Source organism: Lemur catta, chromosome 10, assembly GCF_020740605.2.
Source record: "Lemur catta isolate mLemCat1 chromosome 10, mLemCat1.pri, whole genome shotgun sequence".
NCBI classification, from domain to species: domain Eukaryota; kingdom Metazoa; phylum Chordata; class Mammalia; order Primates; family Lemuridae; genus Lemur; species Lemur catta.
Genome location: NC_059137.1, coordinates 36,753,167 through 36,769,330, shown reverse-complemented (window position 1 = coordinate 36,769,330; position 16,164 = coordinate 36,753,167). Strand labels below are relative to the sequence as shown.

General features: G+C 38.6%; 1 protein-coding gene across 8 annotated transcripts in view; it reads left to right on the top strand.

Annotated features, from left to right (window-relative positions):
• Positions 1 to 16,164, top strand: part of UNC13B (unc-13 homolog B) — a 191,700-nt gene that overhangs the window by 26,414 nt on the left and 149,122 nt on the right. For all 8 annotated transcript variants that reach the window (XM_045562896.1, XM_045562889.1, XM_045562894.1 and 5 more), the window contains exon 2: positions 14,897 to 14,926. In XM_045562896.1, coding sequence (XP_045418852.1) covers positions 14,897 to 14,926 — 30 coding nt within the window. The remainder of the gene's footprint in view (positions 1 to 14,896; positions 14,927 to 16,164) is intronic.

Here is a 16,164-nt window from a genome sequence, read left to right as displayed (position 1 = left end):
CAAGACCCTGTCTCAAAAAAAAAAAAAAATTCACCTGAAGGTTCGTCTGTCTTTCCAACCCTTTCATCTAATCCTAGAAAGGCCTTCTAGGATACATAATGGAGCCACCTAATGAGCCTGTCTCTAGGTCTGAGGGAAGAAATGAAGAGTTTTCTAAATTCTTTGAGCCTTCTCCACTCAAAATGGAGGAAGCTAACAAGGATACTTACATACATACTACCCAGGCCAGCCAGGGGAATGGCAATCCACCATAGTGATTAAGAGTGTAGAGGGCAGAGGGGCAGGGAGGAAGATTAATGGGTACAAAAATACAGTTAAAAGGAATAAGACCTAGTGTTTGATAGTTCAGTAGGGTGACCATAGTTAACAATAATCTATTGTATATTTTGAAATAGCTAAAAGAATTCAAATGTTCCCAGCATAAAGATAAATGTGGTGATAGATATCCCAATTATCCTGATTTGATCATTATACATTATATGAATGTATTGAAATATCACATGTACCTCAAAAATATTTACATCTATTATGTAGCAATTAAAAAAAAAACTATAGATAGGCCTTGAAGTCAGACTGCCTGAGTTTGAGTCCCAACCATATTGCTTATTGGCTCTGTAACCTTGAGCAAATTGTTTAAACCTAAGACTCAGTCTTATCTGTAACATGGAAATACTGCTTATGTAAATTTCTATAGAGATTAAGTGAGCATTTAAGAGATTAAGTGGCAGTGTGTTTTCAAAAATGTTAGTTTAGTTACTTTTCTCACAGTCCTCACTATCATCACTATAATTGTATTGATATTCAAAGCAATGTCTTATATTTATCTTTCTTGCAGCATTTATATTGTAACTTTCTACTTCTACATCTGTTTTTTCACAGACTTTAAGAAACCCATTTTATTTATTTATTTTGGAGATAGGGTCTTGCTCTATTGCCTGGGATAGAGTACAGCGGCATCATCATAGCTCACTGCAACCTCACACTCCTGGGCTAAAGCGATCCTCCTGCCTCAGCCTCCCAAGAAGCTGGGACTACAGGCACATGCCACAGTGCCCAGCTAATTTTTCTACTTTATTTATTTATTTATTTATTTTTTGAGACAGAGTCTCGCTCTGTTGCCTGGGCTAGAGTGAGTGCCGTGGCGTCAGCCTAGCTCACAGCAACCTCAAACTCCTGAGCTTAAGCGATCCTACTGCCTCAGCCTCCCGAGTGGCTGGGATGACAGGCATGCGCCACCATGCCCAGCTAATTTTTTCTATATATATTTTAGTTGTCCAGATAATTTCTTTATATTTTTAGTAGAGACGGGGTCTCGCTCAGGCTGGTCTCGAACTCCTGACCTCGAGTGATCCACCCACCTCGGCCTCCCAGAGTGCTAGGATTACAGGCGTGAGCCACCACGCCTGGCCTAATTTTTCTATTTTTTGTAGAGGTGGAGGTCTTGCTCTTTCTCAGGCTGGTCTCGAACTCCTGACCTCAAGCAATCTCCCAGAGTGCTAAGATTATAGGCATGAGCTTCTGTGACCGGCCTAAGAGACTATTCTAAAATTTAAATTCCACTATTGCCTAGTATACTTGACACATATTATATATTTTGGCCAATCTCAATAAAAACTAATGTTTCAGTTCCTCTAAATGAGCAGGCCTTTGTACAGAGAGCACAGAACACTTACAAAATATGGCTAAAATATAAGCAAGGTTTAATGCTGCCTCCTAAGATCCAGTGGGGAAGAAAAGGATGATTCCTTGGCCCAATATGAAAGCTGAAGATTATATATTTTTTGTTATATACCTTCATTAATGAAAGTAGAATTCTTCTGACAGCCTTTGGTCCCCAAAGAACCTGAGTTCTTCAACTACCAGTTTGATTGTCTCAAGCCATTCCAGAAAAATGGCTATTTTTTTTTTTTTTAAGAGGCAGGGTCTCCCTGTGTCACCCAGGCTGGTTTAGAACTCCTGGACTGAAGCAATCCTCCTGCCTCAGCCTCCTGAGTAGCTGGGACTACAGACAGGAGCCACTGTGCCCAACGAGAGCCCAGTTATTGATCCTTGTGTTTTATGGGGCCAGCTAGATGTGGCCCTGACTCTTGAATATGTCCAGACATTCCAGGACTGGGGACAGATAATCCACTTCTCCTTAAAAAGCATGGAAGTAAAAAGCCAATCACAAATTTATATTTTAATTGCAGCATTGGCATCTAAACTCAAAACTGTTTCATTATAATTAGGTTGTATCAACCAATTTTACATGAGGTACATAGATTTTTTTTTTTTTAACTGTGTGAGGAAATTTAGTCTGGTTCCCAAAGAAAGTCAGTCTTGTTGCAAAGAGATATGTATGGTATTTGGGGGAGTGTTATAAGTTCCAAAAAAGGAATTGTCTCAGGGACCCCTTACCAAGATTGTACTCAGGGAATTTTGGAGAAGTAATTTGATGAATACAAAATAAATCTTATCCTTAAAGAGCTTTTGCCCATTATAGCAGTTAAGACTTTGATATAAATAATTGTTAGGAAGAGATAGAAAGCAAGAAGTACATATAAACTGCTGTGGGAATTCAGAGCAGGGAGACAGTATTTTTAACTGATGGTATTTGTTTGGAAAAAAGTCAGGAGTTTAGTAGGAGATATGATACTCATGTATCACGGTGTTGTAAACAGTGAAGAATATTTTGAACATTTGGAAATGAAGTTCATTATGAATGTCCTTATTCAGAACAAGTGTTATTTATTAATGTATTTTCTTTTTCAAATAGTCTGCCTTTTTGCCATTTTTTGATAATACTATTAATAATCATAATAATAGCTAACATTTATTGACTGCCTGCTCTATGCCAGAATGTGTTCTAAGTGCTTTACATTTATTGACTTATTTAATCCTCACATACCTGTTATATGTATTTTAAAGGAAATGAGACATGCGTCCCAGACAGATTAAGTAATTAACTTGCCCAACATTATATAGCTAGTAAATGGAGTAGCTTGGATTCCAACCTTTGAAGTCAGACTTTAGGTCAACCACAACTAACTACTAAGCTAAATGTCTTTCTGTGTAATCTCTTTTTTCTACTTTGTTCTTTCCTACCAAATTTTGCCTTTTTTCCTTTTACATTTTTATCAAAGTTATGCATGCATATAGTTTAAAGAGTCCATCAGGAAGTACTGTAAGTTTTGTTAGGACAAGCAGCAGTCCCACCTCTTTCCCATTAGAGGTTTCTTTAAGGGGACTTGTTGGTCCTTGCTAGGGTGAACAAGGTATTAGAGGAGAAACAATATATTTGCAGCCCTCTCCTTTTTATCTCTTTCCTGCTTGCTTGCTTTATGCTATACCTTATCTGAGGGTATAGGGTGACCAGCGTTCAGCGCATCTCCAGTTCTGTAGGGAGATGCCAGCCATAAATCACAGTGGTTGCCCAGCTCTCCCAGTCTTTGGCTTCTCTGTCAATATCATCACCTTTCCTTCACTTCATCTCCCTTCTGGTCCTCACTACCTAGGTATACGCTATCATCTTCTCTCACCAGGAATTCTGTACTAGTTGTCTTACTTGTCTGGTTGCCTCCCTCCAGTTTATTCTCTACACTGCAGCTGGAATCACTTTTCTGAAATATAAATCTGATCATGTCCTTGCCCTGCTTAAAATCCCTCAGGATAAAGCCTTGATCCTTAAATTACTTAAGACTGTTTCCAGAGCCCTTCATAGCTGGCCTGGGTTTCTCCTCAACTCTTGCCATTTCCTGTCCCCACTCTTTAAGTTCCAAAAACAATTGAACTACCAGTGGTTCCTCCAATGCACTACTTTTCCTCACCTCTGAGTATACATGCAGATATAACGGTAACTCTCAAACATGCAGCCGTGAAAGCCAGCAAAGCCACACAACTAGGTCTCCTAGAATAGCAGGAATCAGGCCCTAAGAGAAAGTACAGAAAACTTAGTTTGGAAACTAAAAGGTTGTTCAAGATGAAATGCTGTTCTAATAAACAGGCTATCTTGTTTAGCTTCGGGAGTTTGTCAACATGGGGCAGAACCAATTATAAGTGTTCTGCTTTTCTCTTTGAATTTTTTTTTCTTCATTTGCCCACACTCCTACGTCTTAGACTTGCCCATGTGATTCACATTGCTCTCCCTTAGTAATTTGCTGATCGATTTGCACTGCTTCAGTCCCTTTTGGCATAGCTTGTCTTTCAGAACATTTGTTGAGCTGCTGATCAACTACCCTTGGGTCTAATGATCGTCCTCGATTTAATTAAAGGGGGGCAGGATGATGTGGTCATGCTATAGATGTTGGTACTTACATACATGAAGGATTGCACTGGGCTTTCCTTAACTCAAGGCTAACAATATGGTATTTATTTTAGCAAGGTACCTAGAGCATAACAGACTCTTTTTTTTCATGTGTGAATGGCAATTGGCTGGGTATAGAATTCCCGGGTTGCAATCTTATGTCATTAGATGAATGTAGATAGATGGTGCTTTTCACTAGAATATTTTTATGTACTGACTCCTTCTTTTTTTCATTACTCTTATCCAGTATCCTTCGAGCCCTTTAAAGTTGCAGATTTGGGTCTTTGTCTGAAGAAAACTTTCTTTTATATTTGATTATTCTATTCCATTTGTTCCTGTGTCATCTTCAGGAACTCCAATCATCTATGTGTTAGAGCTCTGCTACTCTCTTTATATCTCTCTTCTCCTCCCCTTTTAAAATTATATTGATGGCCGGGCGCGGTGGCTCACGCCTGTAATCCTAGCTCTGGGAGGCCGAGGCGGGTGGATCGCTCGAGGTCAGGAGTTCGAGACCAGCCTGAGCAAGAGTGAGACCCCGTCTCTACTAAAAATAGAAAGAAATTATCTGGCCAACTAAAAATATATATACAAAAAAAAAAAATTAGCCGGGCATGGTGGCTCATGCCTGTAGTCCCAGCTACTCGGGAGGCTGAGGCAGTAGGATCGCTTAAGCCCAGGAGTCTGAGGTTGCTGTGAGCTAGGCTGATGCCACGGCACTCACTCTAGCCCGGGCAACAAAGTGAGACTCTGTCTCAAAAAAAAAAAAAAAAAAAAAAAAAAAAAAAAAAAAAATTATATTGATCTCTTTATTTTTTTCTTAGGGAGTTTCTTAAATTTTTCCTTTAAATCATAAATTCAGTTTTCATCAAAGTTGACTCCTCTATTACTGCTTCTGATGCATTTTTATAATTTCTCATGTTTAAGTTAATATTCTTATCTCACTGCACTTCCTTTTAATTTTATCTTCCTCTAGACAGGCTTCCTTATTATTTTAGTCTTTTGTTTTGCCTTTCATCTTTTGTTTCTGTGACCTCCCCTCCTTTTTTAAATTTAGAAGCTGTGAAAACAAGTATTATTATTATTATTATTATTTTTGAGGCAGAGACTCACTGTTGCCCTAGCTAGAATACATGGCATCACCTTAGCTCACTGCCACCTCAAACTCCTGGGCTCAAGCGATCCTTCCACCTCAGCCTCCCAAAGTGCTGGGATTACAGGCGTGAGCCACTGTGCCTAGCCTTAATTGGCTTGTATTTGCAATAACAGAATCAGGCAGGACTTCATTCTATAAAATAGAATGAGTATTCTGATGAGCTGAGCAGAGGAGTTTGGCTTTATAGACAGAAAAGGGCTGAGGAAAGCAGAGACAGAGAACAAAAAGGAGAATGGTCATTTCAAAGTTACTTTCCTTGTAAAGGGTAAAGCAGAGGGGACTTCCTTATCATACTGGCTAAAACTGGCCTGGATTTGGGAATTTGGCTATTACCTCTCTCTCTTTTGTTATTTCTTGGAAGGTCATATAAACAACTTAGTTTCAGCTCGGTGGTGTGGAACTTTAGCATGAGTAATGCCATTTTTGTTTGGTCTTTTGGGCCTAGCACAGGAGCTCAGTCCAAACCAATGACCTCTTATAAATTTTATTTAACAATTGACTTCTACAAAGAACACTCTTCATTTTTAGCAAAGGTAAATCATCTTAGGGACCAAATTTTATTTTCCTTCATAAAAATGATTAGCTTAAGACATACTTTTAAAAAGGCCTAAATATGTGATATAAGGGAGGATGATTTAATATATATGATAGTACTTTCATAGCACTTACGATTTTTTTTTTAAAGAGATGGTGTCTCAGTCTGTCGCCCAGGCTAGAGTACAGTGGCATGGTCATAGTTCACTGCAACCTGAAAGTCCTGGACTTAAGCATTCCTCCCACTTCAGCCTCTCCAGTATCTGGACTACTGGCGTGTACCACCAAGCCCAGCTAATTTTTATTTTTATAAGAGACACGATCTTACTATGTTGCCCAGACTGGTCTCAAACTCCTGATCTTAAAGCAATCCTCTCACCTCAGCCTCCTGAATAGCTGCATAATGGGATTTTTATGGAACCATTAAAGACTATAGTTGTAAAGACTATGAATAAACATGGGAAAATATTTGCTATACCCTTGAGAGGAGATTGATTTTTTCACTATATAATTTTCTTCTCAGACTGAGTGTTCAGCTCTGAAAGAGTGGTCCTTTTTCTTCCCCCTCTTTTAGAACATCTTGCTACCCAGTCAGAATAGCTGAGTCAACCCTTGTGGTCAGTTGGATGGTAGATGTCATAGTTAGTGCATTTTTATGTCCCAATATTTGGCAAATGTTAAAGTATAATATAACAATATGCAAATTAATAATTGTAGCTATGCTAACACACACATATACATACTGCCAGGTTGAAAACAGGGCAGTGGGATTATATATGATTCTTGTCTTTAAAGTGCTAACTTTTAAATAAAGAAATAGTGGTTACTGTATTTGAGAGGCCATACACGTTTCTAATGCTATATTCTGAAGTAGGAGGGTTATAAACAAGGAAACTAGTGCCACAAGGCTTTTGAAGTTGTTTCATGAGTAGAACAGGCTAGAATAAGGCAGGTTAGTCATTCCTTGTGTCTGGGAACCAGGTCACTGGTTGCAGAGTCAGTGTGAGTGAGATTATTTCTTATAATCTCAAGGGTGCCAGTTGTAGCTTTGGTTCTACAGCAAGGTCAGAGAGACTCAGGAACTGAAGTTGCAGTTTTTTCGAGGGTTAGATATAATTCTTGTATATTCTCTTATTTCTGCCTTTACTTTTAAGGAGCCTAGAGAAAAATGTTCTGCCTGGATGTTCTTTCTTTGGTCTTGACTTCCAGGGTTTTCATATCGGCTGGAGACTTATTAAGAGCATGAGTGTTTAGTAATAACTATTTCTTTCCTACACAACTTTTCTTCTTCCTGTTTTTTTACACATTATGGTAATGTGGAAGAATAGAGATTGTGTGCTGGAGCACCTCCCAGCTTTGACTCTGAAAATACTGCTTTTAAATTAGCTTCTTAATTAGACAGTTTTTTGTTCAATCTGGTGTCTTTTAACAATCTTGAGGAAATAATTGATAGTGGTTGAGCAATATAGTGTTTTCTTTATTATGTACTCAATGTTTTTCAAATTCTGAAAGTAATAACCACTTGCTTTATTTTTATTTTTTATAGTTTTAGAGACGAGGTCTTGCTCTGTCACTCAGGCTGGAGTGTAGTGGCATGATCATAGCTCACTGCAACCTCAAACTCCTGCGCTCAAGCAGTCCTCCTGCCTCAGCCTCCCAAATAGCTGGGACTACAAGTGCGTGCCACCATGTCCAGCTATTTTTAAATTTTTTTGTAGGGATGGATACTTGCTGTGTTGCTCAGGCTGGTCTTGAACTCCTGGGCTCAAGTGCTGCTCTTGCTGTGGCCTCCCAAAGTGCATGAGCCACTGTGCCCAGCCCTATTACTGATTTTCAATTTTATTCAATTGTGGTCTGAGAAGATACTTGATATGATTTCAATTTTTAAAAATTTGTTGTGGCTTATTTTATGGCCTAACATATGGTCTGTGTTGAAGAATGTTCCATATGCTATTGACAAGAATATATATTCCTTAGTGTTGGATGAAATAGTCTTTAAATGTTAAGTCCATCTTGTTCTACAATGTAGATTAAGTCTGATGTTTCTGTCTGAATGTTTTGGCCAATGCTGAAAGTGAAGTGTTGAAGACCCCAACTAATATTATATTGAGATTTTCTCTCTTTAGCTCTAATAATATTTGCTTTATATATCTGCATGCTCTGGTATTGAGTACATATATATTTAAAATTTTTACTATCTTGGCCAGGCGCAGTGGCTCACGCCTGTAATCCTAGCACTCTGGGAGGCCGAGGTGGGAGGATCGCTCAAGGTCAGGAGTTCAAGACCAGCCTGAGCAAGAATGAGACCCCATCTCTACTAAACATAGAAAGAAATGATTTGGGCAGCTAAAAATATATATAGAAAAAAAAATTAGCCGGGCATGGTGGCACATGCCTGTAGTCCCAGCTACTCGGGAGGCTGAGGCAGAAGGATTGCTTAAGCCCAGGAATTTGAGGTTGCTGTGAGCTAGGCTGACACCATGGCACTCTAGCCCAGGCAACAGAGCAAGACTCTTGTCTCAAAAAAAACCATTTTTTTAACTATCTTGATGAATATATATATAGGGGCCTTCTGTATCTCTTTATATGTTTTTTGACTTAGTCTGTTTTGAGTGATATAAGTATAGCTATTTCCGCATGCTTTTGGTTTCTATTTGTATGGAATTATTTTCCCCAGTCTTTCACTTTCAGTCTATGTGCATCTCTATAGGTGATGTGAGTTTCTTGTAGCCAGCATATAGTTAGGTCTTTTTTTTTTTTTTTTGGATCCATTCAGCTAGTCTGTATCTTTTATTTGGAGAATATAAACCATTTATGTTCAAGGTTCTTTATTTTATTTAATTTTATTTTTTTGAGACAGAGTCTTAACTTGTTGCCCAGGCTAGAGTGCCATGGTGTCAGCCTAGCTCACAGCAACCTCAAACTCCTGGGCTCAAGCAATCCTTCTGCCTCATCCTCCCAAGTAGCTGAGACTGCAGGCACGTGCCACCACACCCGGCTGATTTTTTCTAATTTTAGTAGAGATGTAGTCTCACTCTTCCTCAGGCTGGTCTCAAACTCATAAGCTCAAGCTATCTCCTCCTGCCTCAGCTTCCCAGAGTGCTAGGATATCAGGCGTGAGGCACTGCACCTGGACTCAAGGTTCTTGATAGGTGAGACTGACTGCTCTCATTTTGTTAATTGATTTTTTTAATATCCTTTATTTCCTTCTTTCTTCCTCTTTTATTGTTTACCTTTATGATTGGTGGGTTTTTGTAGTAATAAGGTTTGACTTCTTTTTCTTATTTGTATATCCACTCTACCCATGCATTTTATACTTTCGTGTGTCTTCATGATGGTATATATTGTCCTTTTGCTTCCAGATGTATGACTCTCCTGTGCATTTCTTGTAGAGTTGGTTTACTGGTGGTGAATTTCCTCAGTGTGTGTTTGTCTGTGGAAGACCTTTATTTCTTCATTTTTTGCTAGTTATAGTATTTGCTAGTTATAGTATTCTTGGCAGGCAAGATTTTTGTCTTTGGGCATGTTAAATATAATCTCATTCCCTCTTGGCCTGTAGGGTTTCTGTTGCGAAATGTGCGTTAGTTTTACGGAAGTCCCTTGTATGTGACTCGATGCATTCCATTAAATAGGTTTTCTGTGCCTTCTAATCTCTTTTTGCTGAACTCCCCAAATTGGAGTTTTGGTGACTTTATGATGTCCCATATGTCACTTAGGCTTTAAAAAAATATTTTTTGTCTGATAAGTATTTCAGAACTCCAGTCTTCAAATTTTTTATTCTGTCTGATGTAGTCTATTGCCGAAGCTCTCAACTGTATTTTTGTTTCCATTCACTGAATTCTTCAGTTGTAGGATTTCTGTTTGTTTCTTTTGACTTCTGTCTTTGTTGAATTTCTCATTCAGGTCATGAATTAAATATTTTTGTTTTTGTATTTATTGTGTTCTTTTGTAACTAACCGAGTTTCTTTAATATTATCATTTTGAATTTTTTCAGGCATTTAGTTGATTGCTTTTGGGGGGGATCAGTTACTGGAGAATTATTGTGTTCATCAGAGGGCTTGTGTTTCCTTGCTTTTTCATGTTTCTTGTGTCCTTATGTTGATATCAATGCCTCTGTTGTAACAATTACTTTTCCAAGATTGGCTTGTGTAAGGAAAGGCTTTTCTTTATAGATGGATCTATAATGTTGGCTGGGTAGGGTACTTTGGCTTTTATTCTGAGTGTTTGTGTATTTGACTTATGATTTCTTTGGCTGTAATCAGGCTCAGTGGTACCTGAGTTTCTCAGTGGCTTAGGGTGTGGTTCCTTGTTAGTGGAGGCTGTGACGAGACTTGGCTGAGGACAGGAATGCCAGACGGCCTGGTCCATCAGTTGTGGTGCTGGTGGTGGCTGTCAGGAGTTTTGGTCTTTGGGTCCCTGGGTAGTATAGGTGGGTGCTGGCAGTGGCAAGTCTGCACAGGGCCATTCTTGGGCCTCCAAGCTGCATGATTGGGTGCTGGTGGTACCATTGGTGGGCCAATGCATGCTTCAGCTTCCTTTGACCTGGGGGCAGCCTCCCTGGTGTTCTACACTGCCCATTCCCCAAGGTATAGGACACTGTGTGACCTAGAGTGCTGGGGACCAGGATGCACAGCTGGGTCAGCTGGGGTTGTAATGTCGCAACCCTCTGGGTGAACATGCGGGATATCCATGGACCTTGAGGAATGTGGAGATGCAGGGGCTGTTGGACCCCATGGCAGATGTCTTATGGGGTCTGGGATCTCAAAATGGTGCCATACTGCAATTGCTTGGGTCTGGGGCGTGTGTGTGTGTAGGACCTAGGGCAAACTCCCTCTTTGGAACAATGCTGTCACGTGGACTCTAGGCAGCTTGCTATACTACTTTCAATTCCCACAAGGGCCAAGGGACTCTCTAGTGGTTAGGATTGCAGGAGTCTGCTGTGGGAATATGGAGCCATGGGGATCTCTTGCTTACTTGCTCCCCGCGATGAGAAGTTTTTCTTGGTTGTTAGTTGATCCTGGTCAGGCAGGTTGCTTCACTTTCCTCACCTTCCTTGCCTCAAAGCTTCCCTGTCATTTCTCTGCTGAATTTTAGTGTGCTCTGTTTAGAAACTCTGTGAGATGTGTGGTTATCTACTTTCTGTTTTGGTCCTTTTTATGGGAGGAGGCGAGTGCTCCCTTCTAGTCAGCCATTTTCTTATATCCATCATTTGATTTTTAAATTTTGTTTTTTAATTGTTTGAAACTAGTATATAGAAATGTAATTGCTTTTTTGTATATTGACTAGTTCACTTTGCTGTTATCAGAGGACAGACTATTAGCTAGGTTTTTATTGTTGATTTCTAGTTTACTAAAAATTATGTTCTGAGAATATGGTTTGTCTAAAGTTGGTACTTTAAAATTTATTAGTTCTTTGAGTTAGTCAGGGTCCCACGTGGTTCTTGTGAGCTAGAAAAGAATGTCTACTCTTATCTTTGATTATAGAATTTTACCTGTTTGTTAAACCAAACATTCATTTGTTGAGTTATTCAAGTCATCTATATTCTGACTATTTTGGCCTGCTACTAAATGTGTGTTAAAAATCTATGATTATTGACTTGTGAATTTCACCTAATTCTGTCAGTTGTTGCTTTATGTATTTGAAGCTATGTTATACAAATTTATTATATTTCCTAGATCATTTCTTTTATTATATATTGTCTATCTTGGTCTCTTTTTCTTTTGTTTTGTCTGATTAAAATTACTATATCAAAAAAATTGTTACTCTTCCTCCTCCTTTCCTTCCTTCTTTCCTTTCTTTTGTTCTTGTCTTTCTACTTCATAAGTTTCCTAGATATTTGGTACAGACTGTTCCTATGTCACTTGTGTAAGTAAATCAGATTATTGTTTTTTAGCCTTCCCCTTGCCCTCTTGAGATTTAACTTTCCTGAGTCTATTGTATCAGTTATTAGTAGTCTTTCTGGTTTTCAGCTTTCAAAATTTTGTTGCCATTTTCCCTTCTTCTGCTTGCTTGCTCCTGTTCTTAAAAAAAAAAAAAAAAAAAGTTGTAGTTTTAATGGGTTTAAGGATGGATTACTGGATACATGTGACCACACTTACTAATCATAGCAAGTTAACTCCCGTTTCTATAATGATTTTTTAATTTTCAATTACCGTATTTTTAAATTTCCTGAATTTCTTATTGATTCTTTCAATTTTATGTGTTTTGTTTGCTTTTGTTTCTTTTTGTTGTTGTTGTTTTTTTTAATGGATGTTTTTATTTGCTTTATCTTTTTTTTTTTTTTTTTTTTGAGACAGAGTCTCACTCTGTTGCCCGGGCTGGAGTGAGTGCCGTGGCATCAGCCTAGCTCACAGCAACCTCAAACTCCTGGGCTTAAGCGATCCTACTGCCTCAGCCTCCCGAGTAGTTAGGATTACAGGCATGTGCCATCATGCCCAGCTAATTTTTTCTATATATATTTTTAGCTGTCCATATAATTTCTTTCTATTTTTAGTAGAGATGGGGGTCTCGCTCTTGCTCAGGCTGGTCTCGAACCCTGACCTCGAGCGATCCACCCGCCTCAGCCTCCCAGAGTGCTAGGATTACAGGCGTGAGCCACCGCACCCGGCCTATTTGCTTTATCTTAATGGGGAATCCAAGTGTACGTATTTTAAATTTATGTTCGTAAATTTAACTTGTTTTTTCTCTTATTTTTTTATTTTTAAAACTTTTTGTAGAGACAGGTCTTGCTATGTTGCCTAGGCTGGTCTCAAACTCCTGGCCTCAACCAATCCTCCCTCCTCAGCCTCCCAAAGTATTATGATTGTAGGCATGAGACACTCTGCCTGGCCATTAACTTGTTTTTCTTCATATTGACTTTGTTTTTCTTACCCTAAGTGTTTTTCATGTGATAGTTCGTTTTTTATTGTAAAGGCTCATTATGAACAGGGCTTTAAGTAAGAATCTAGCCTTAAATCACCTACTCAGAACTTTTATCTGTGGTAATGTAAGGGCCAAAGGGGAACTTGTCACTAAGTACTAGCTCTGGCTCTAAGACTTCTGCTTTATCCTGATTCTCAGGGTTGAAGCCTGCCTTCCCTCACAACCTTCCTTAAAATATGAGAGAGGTCCACCTCAGTGCCATCTTTAGCCCATGTTTAGGTCTCCTTCTTGGCCCACATTTCAAGTCCTTTTACTATCGTGGATATTTAGTTTTCTTGGGTCCTAATTTGTGAAGAGTCTTCTAGTGTATTTCTTTACTTGATGTTGAGATTCCTTAAGAATCATGTCTCTGGTCTTTTATGCTTCAAATTCCATTTCCTTCCCACCACACTGATCTCCTTGAAGCACCACAAACGCACAGTACTTCAGCTTCCTCCTTCCTTTATTCACTTCCTTATCAGGAATGGCTTCTGTTTACCTTTCTTACTTACCTAGATTCTGAGTCTTCAAGGCTCATCTCGAAGTATACTTCTCCATGAAGACTTTTCCTAATTACTTTATCCTTTATTCATTGCCTCATTCTTAGACCTCTTGGTTTCGTGGCCTTAGATTAAGGTTTCTCAACCTTGACACTATTCATGTTTTGGGTCAGATAATTCTCTGCTCTGAGAAACTGTCCTCTGCGCTGCAGAACGTTAAGTAGCATCTTTGGTCTCTAGCCACCAAATGGCAGTAGTATCACTCAGGAACTTGTTAGAAATACAGATTTTTCAGGCTCCCGCTGCATTCTGCTGACTCCAGAAACCATGGTGGCAGAGCCCAGCAATCTGTGCTTTAACAGCCTCTACATGATTCTAATGCATGCTCAAGTTTGAGATACACTGTCTCAGTAGATTGCAAGTTTTTTTTTTTGTAGGAAAGAACTATTGTTTTCATTGTATTGTTGACTTGTATAATGGCAAATTTATGCTTATTGGTCAGTAATTGCAAAGCTTAATCTTTTTAAGATAGCCTTAGCCCAGCCATTCTAAGAGATGTGTACTTTCTACACATTTATGAAAAAGCATACTAATTGGGAAGAGGATTTGAACTGACATGAGACTACAAAGGGCAGTCCAGTGGGACATATACTTTGATTTAATAAGAAGAAATAAATTTTAGCAATAAGTGCTGCCTGAAAGTGGAGAGGACCTTGTGAAAGGTACTGAAGGACCTATTTCTTGGAAATTTAAGTAGGGCTTGGTTGTGATCCAAGGTGAAGCTTTCAGTTGTAATGCAGGACAAGGAGAGTGGCAGATCTATAACCTTAAGTGTCTTTTCCAGGTGTTGTGTGTTGGCTTTTCCTTTTATCTTTTTTTCTTCCATGGTATTTAGCCCTGATGTTCATTGATAAATACTTGGTAGTTTCTGGAATTTAGCAGTTTCCCGCATGTATGGTCTTAGAAGCTGACACATGCAGTCCCAGTGTAGGATTCTTTATTGTGTAGCTCTCTACTGTCCTTTTGGAAACAGCTCTTTGTGATCACTTGGACAGGAGTTTCTCTTAATACATGCTTATTCTCAGAAAGAAGTTACTTTTCACTCTTGTTATAAAAGCTATTGTCTAGATCTGGCCTGTTACGCTCTTCTTTTGGCATCAGCAGAATGGAGGGAGTTTCTGTGATGGGTTTAAATAAGGAACATTTGTAATTTAAACCTTAGAAAGATATCTCACATGAAACTGGTTGCCTGCCACAGAAGTAACTTGAATCTCTTTACCTGCTTGTCAGGAGGCTGGAACAGAGATTTCTACATTGGATGTGAGATTAGATTGGATGACTTTTAAGGGTTCTTCGCACTCTCTGCCTTTCAAGTTTTGACCAGAAGTTCCAGCTTCTTTTCTCAAGAATTAGATTTAATCTAATCCTAACTCTAATGGTGGCACATACTAGGTGCTCAAGAAATGTTGATTTAGTAAAATGAATTTGCAAAAAATCTTCATATTATCCTCTTTTTTTCTCTTGCAGTTAAAAGAGCCAAATTCCAGGGTTCACCAGGTAAGGCCAGCCTTCTACTCTTATGTCCTTTCCCCTTCCCTATGCTTGCTGTGATTTAAAAGCAATCTTTAAAAAATCATTAATTTCATTTAATCTGTTGATCAAATTCAGTAATTTAATTCACAAAATTAATTCATGAAATTATTAATTGAAATCAATGCTGTTGTAAAACATTAGAGAAGTATGTATATCTGTATCTATCTATCTAGTGAAAAGTTAGTCTCCTTACCTCCTGGCCAATCCATGTCTACTTCTCAAAAGTAACTACATATTTAGAGCTTTTTATCTATCTTTTCAGGCTTTTTCTGTGTATATGCACATATATACAAATGGATCATTTGACGTGTATCTTTGTGCTACCTGCTTTTTCCCCCCAACAACACATCATGAAAGTCTGTGTGCGTGTGTGTGTATGTGTATGTATGTATCTGGTTCTTTCTTTTAAGGTGCTGTACAGAATTTTCTTGTAGACTTGTACCGTAGATCCCTGATTAATGAATATTTAGGTTGTTTCAAGTTTTTGCTATTATAAGCAGTAAATGTTCTTATGCATTTATCATTGCCCACTTTTGCAAATGTTATCTATATGCTAGAGTCCAGAAGTAGAATTCCTGGGTCAAAGGTATGTATTTTTTAAAAATTTGGTAACTGTAACCAAATTACTCTTCTGAAAGTTTTTGATAGATTATACTGAGACCAAAAGTGTATGAGCATTTATTTTCCCAAATCCTTATCAACATGAGATTATGAAACTTTTAAATCTTTGTCCATCTGAAGATGAAAAATATCTCCTTATTTTAATACATATTCCCTTAATTGTGAATGTCACATTAGGAAGACTTATTCTAGTTATAATTGGGGAAAAAGGGAAGAGGGCTGGAATTTACTGGAAAAACATATGAACATGCTTGGGGACTGAGGTAAACCTGAAAGACTGTACCTTGGGTGCAATAGGAACTAAAGTAGTTTCTGAACATGCTGCTCTCTCTCTACTGGCTCTGAGTTAGGGCTTCTCTTTTTTCTGAGAATCTGCTCTGTTCTCCTGTCTCTCCCAGCTGGCTTTCTTTGCTTACCCATCTTGCACAAGACCCATAATAGCTGCTCCAATGGAATTTATATGTCCTTCCTTCCAGCTTCAGCACTAACCACCAATTGTCAATATTTCTTTTTTCCTCCCTATTTAAAATCATTTGAGAGAGAATCAGATTTATCTCAGTTTTTGGCCAGCCCATGGATTG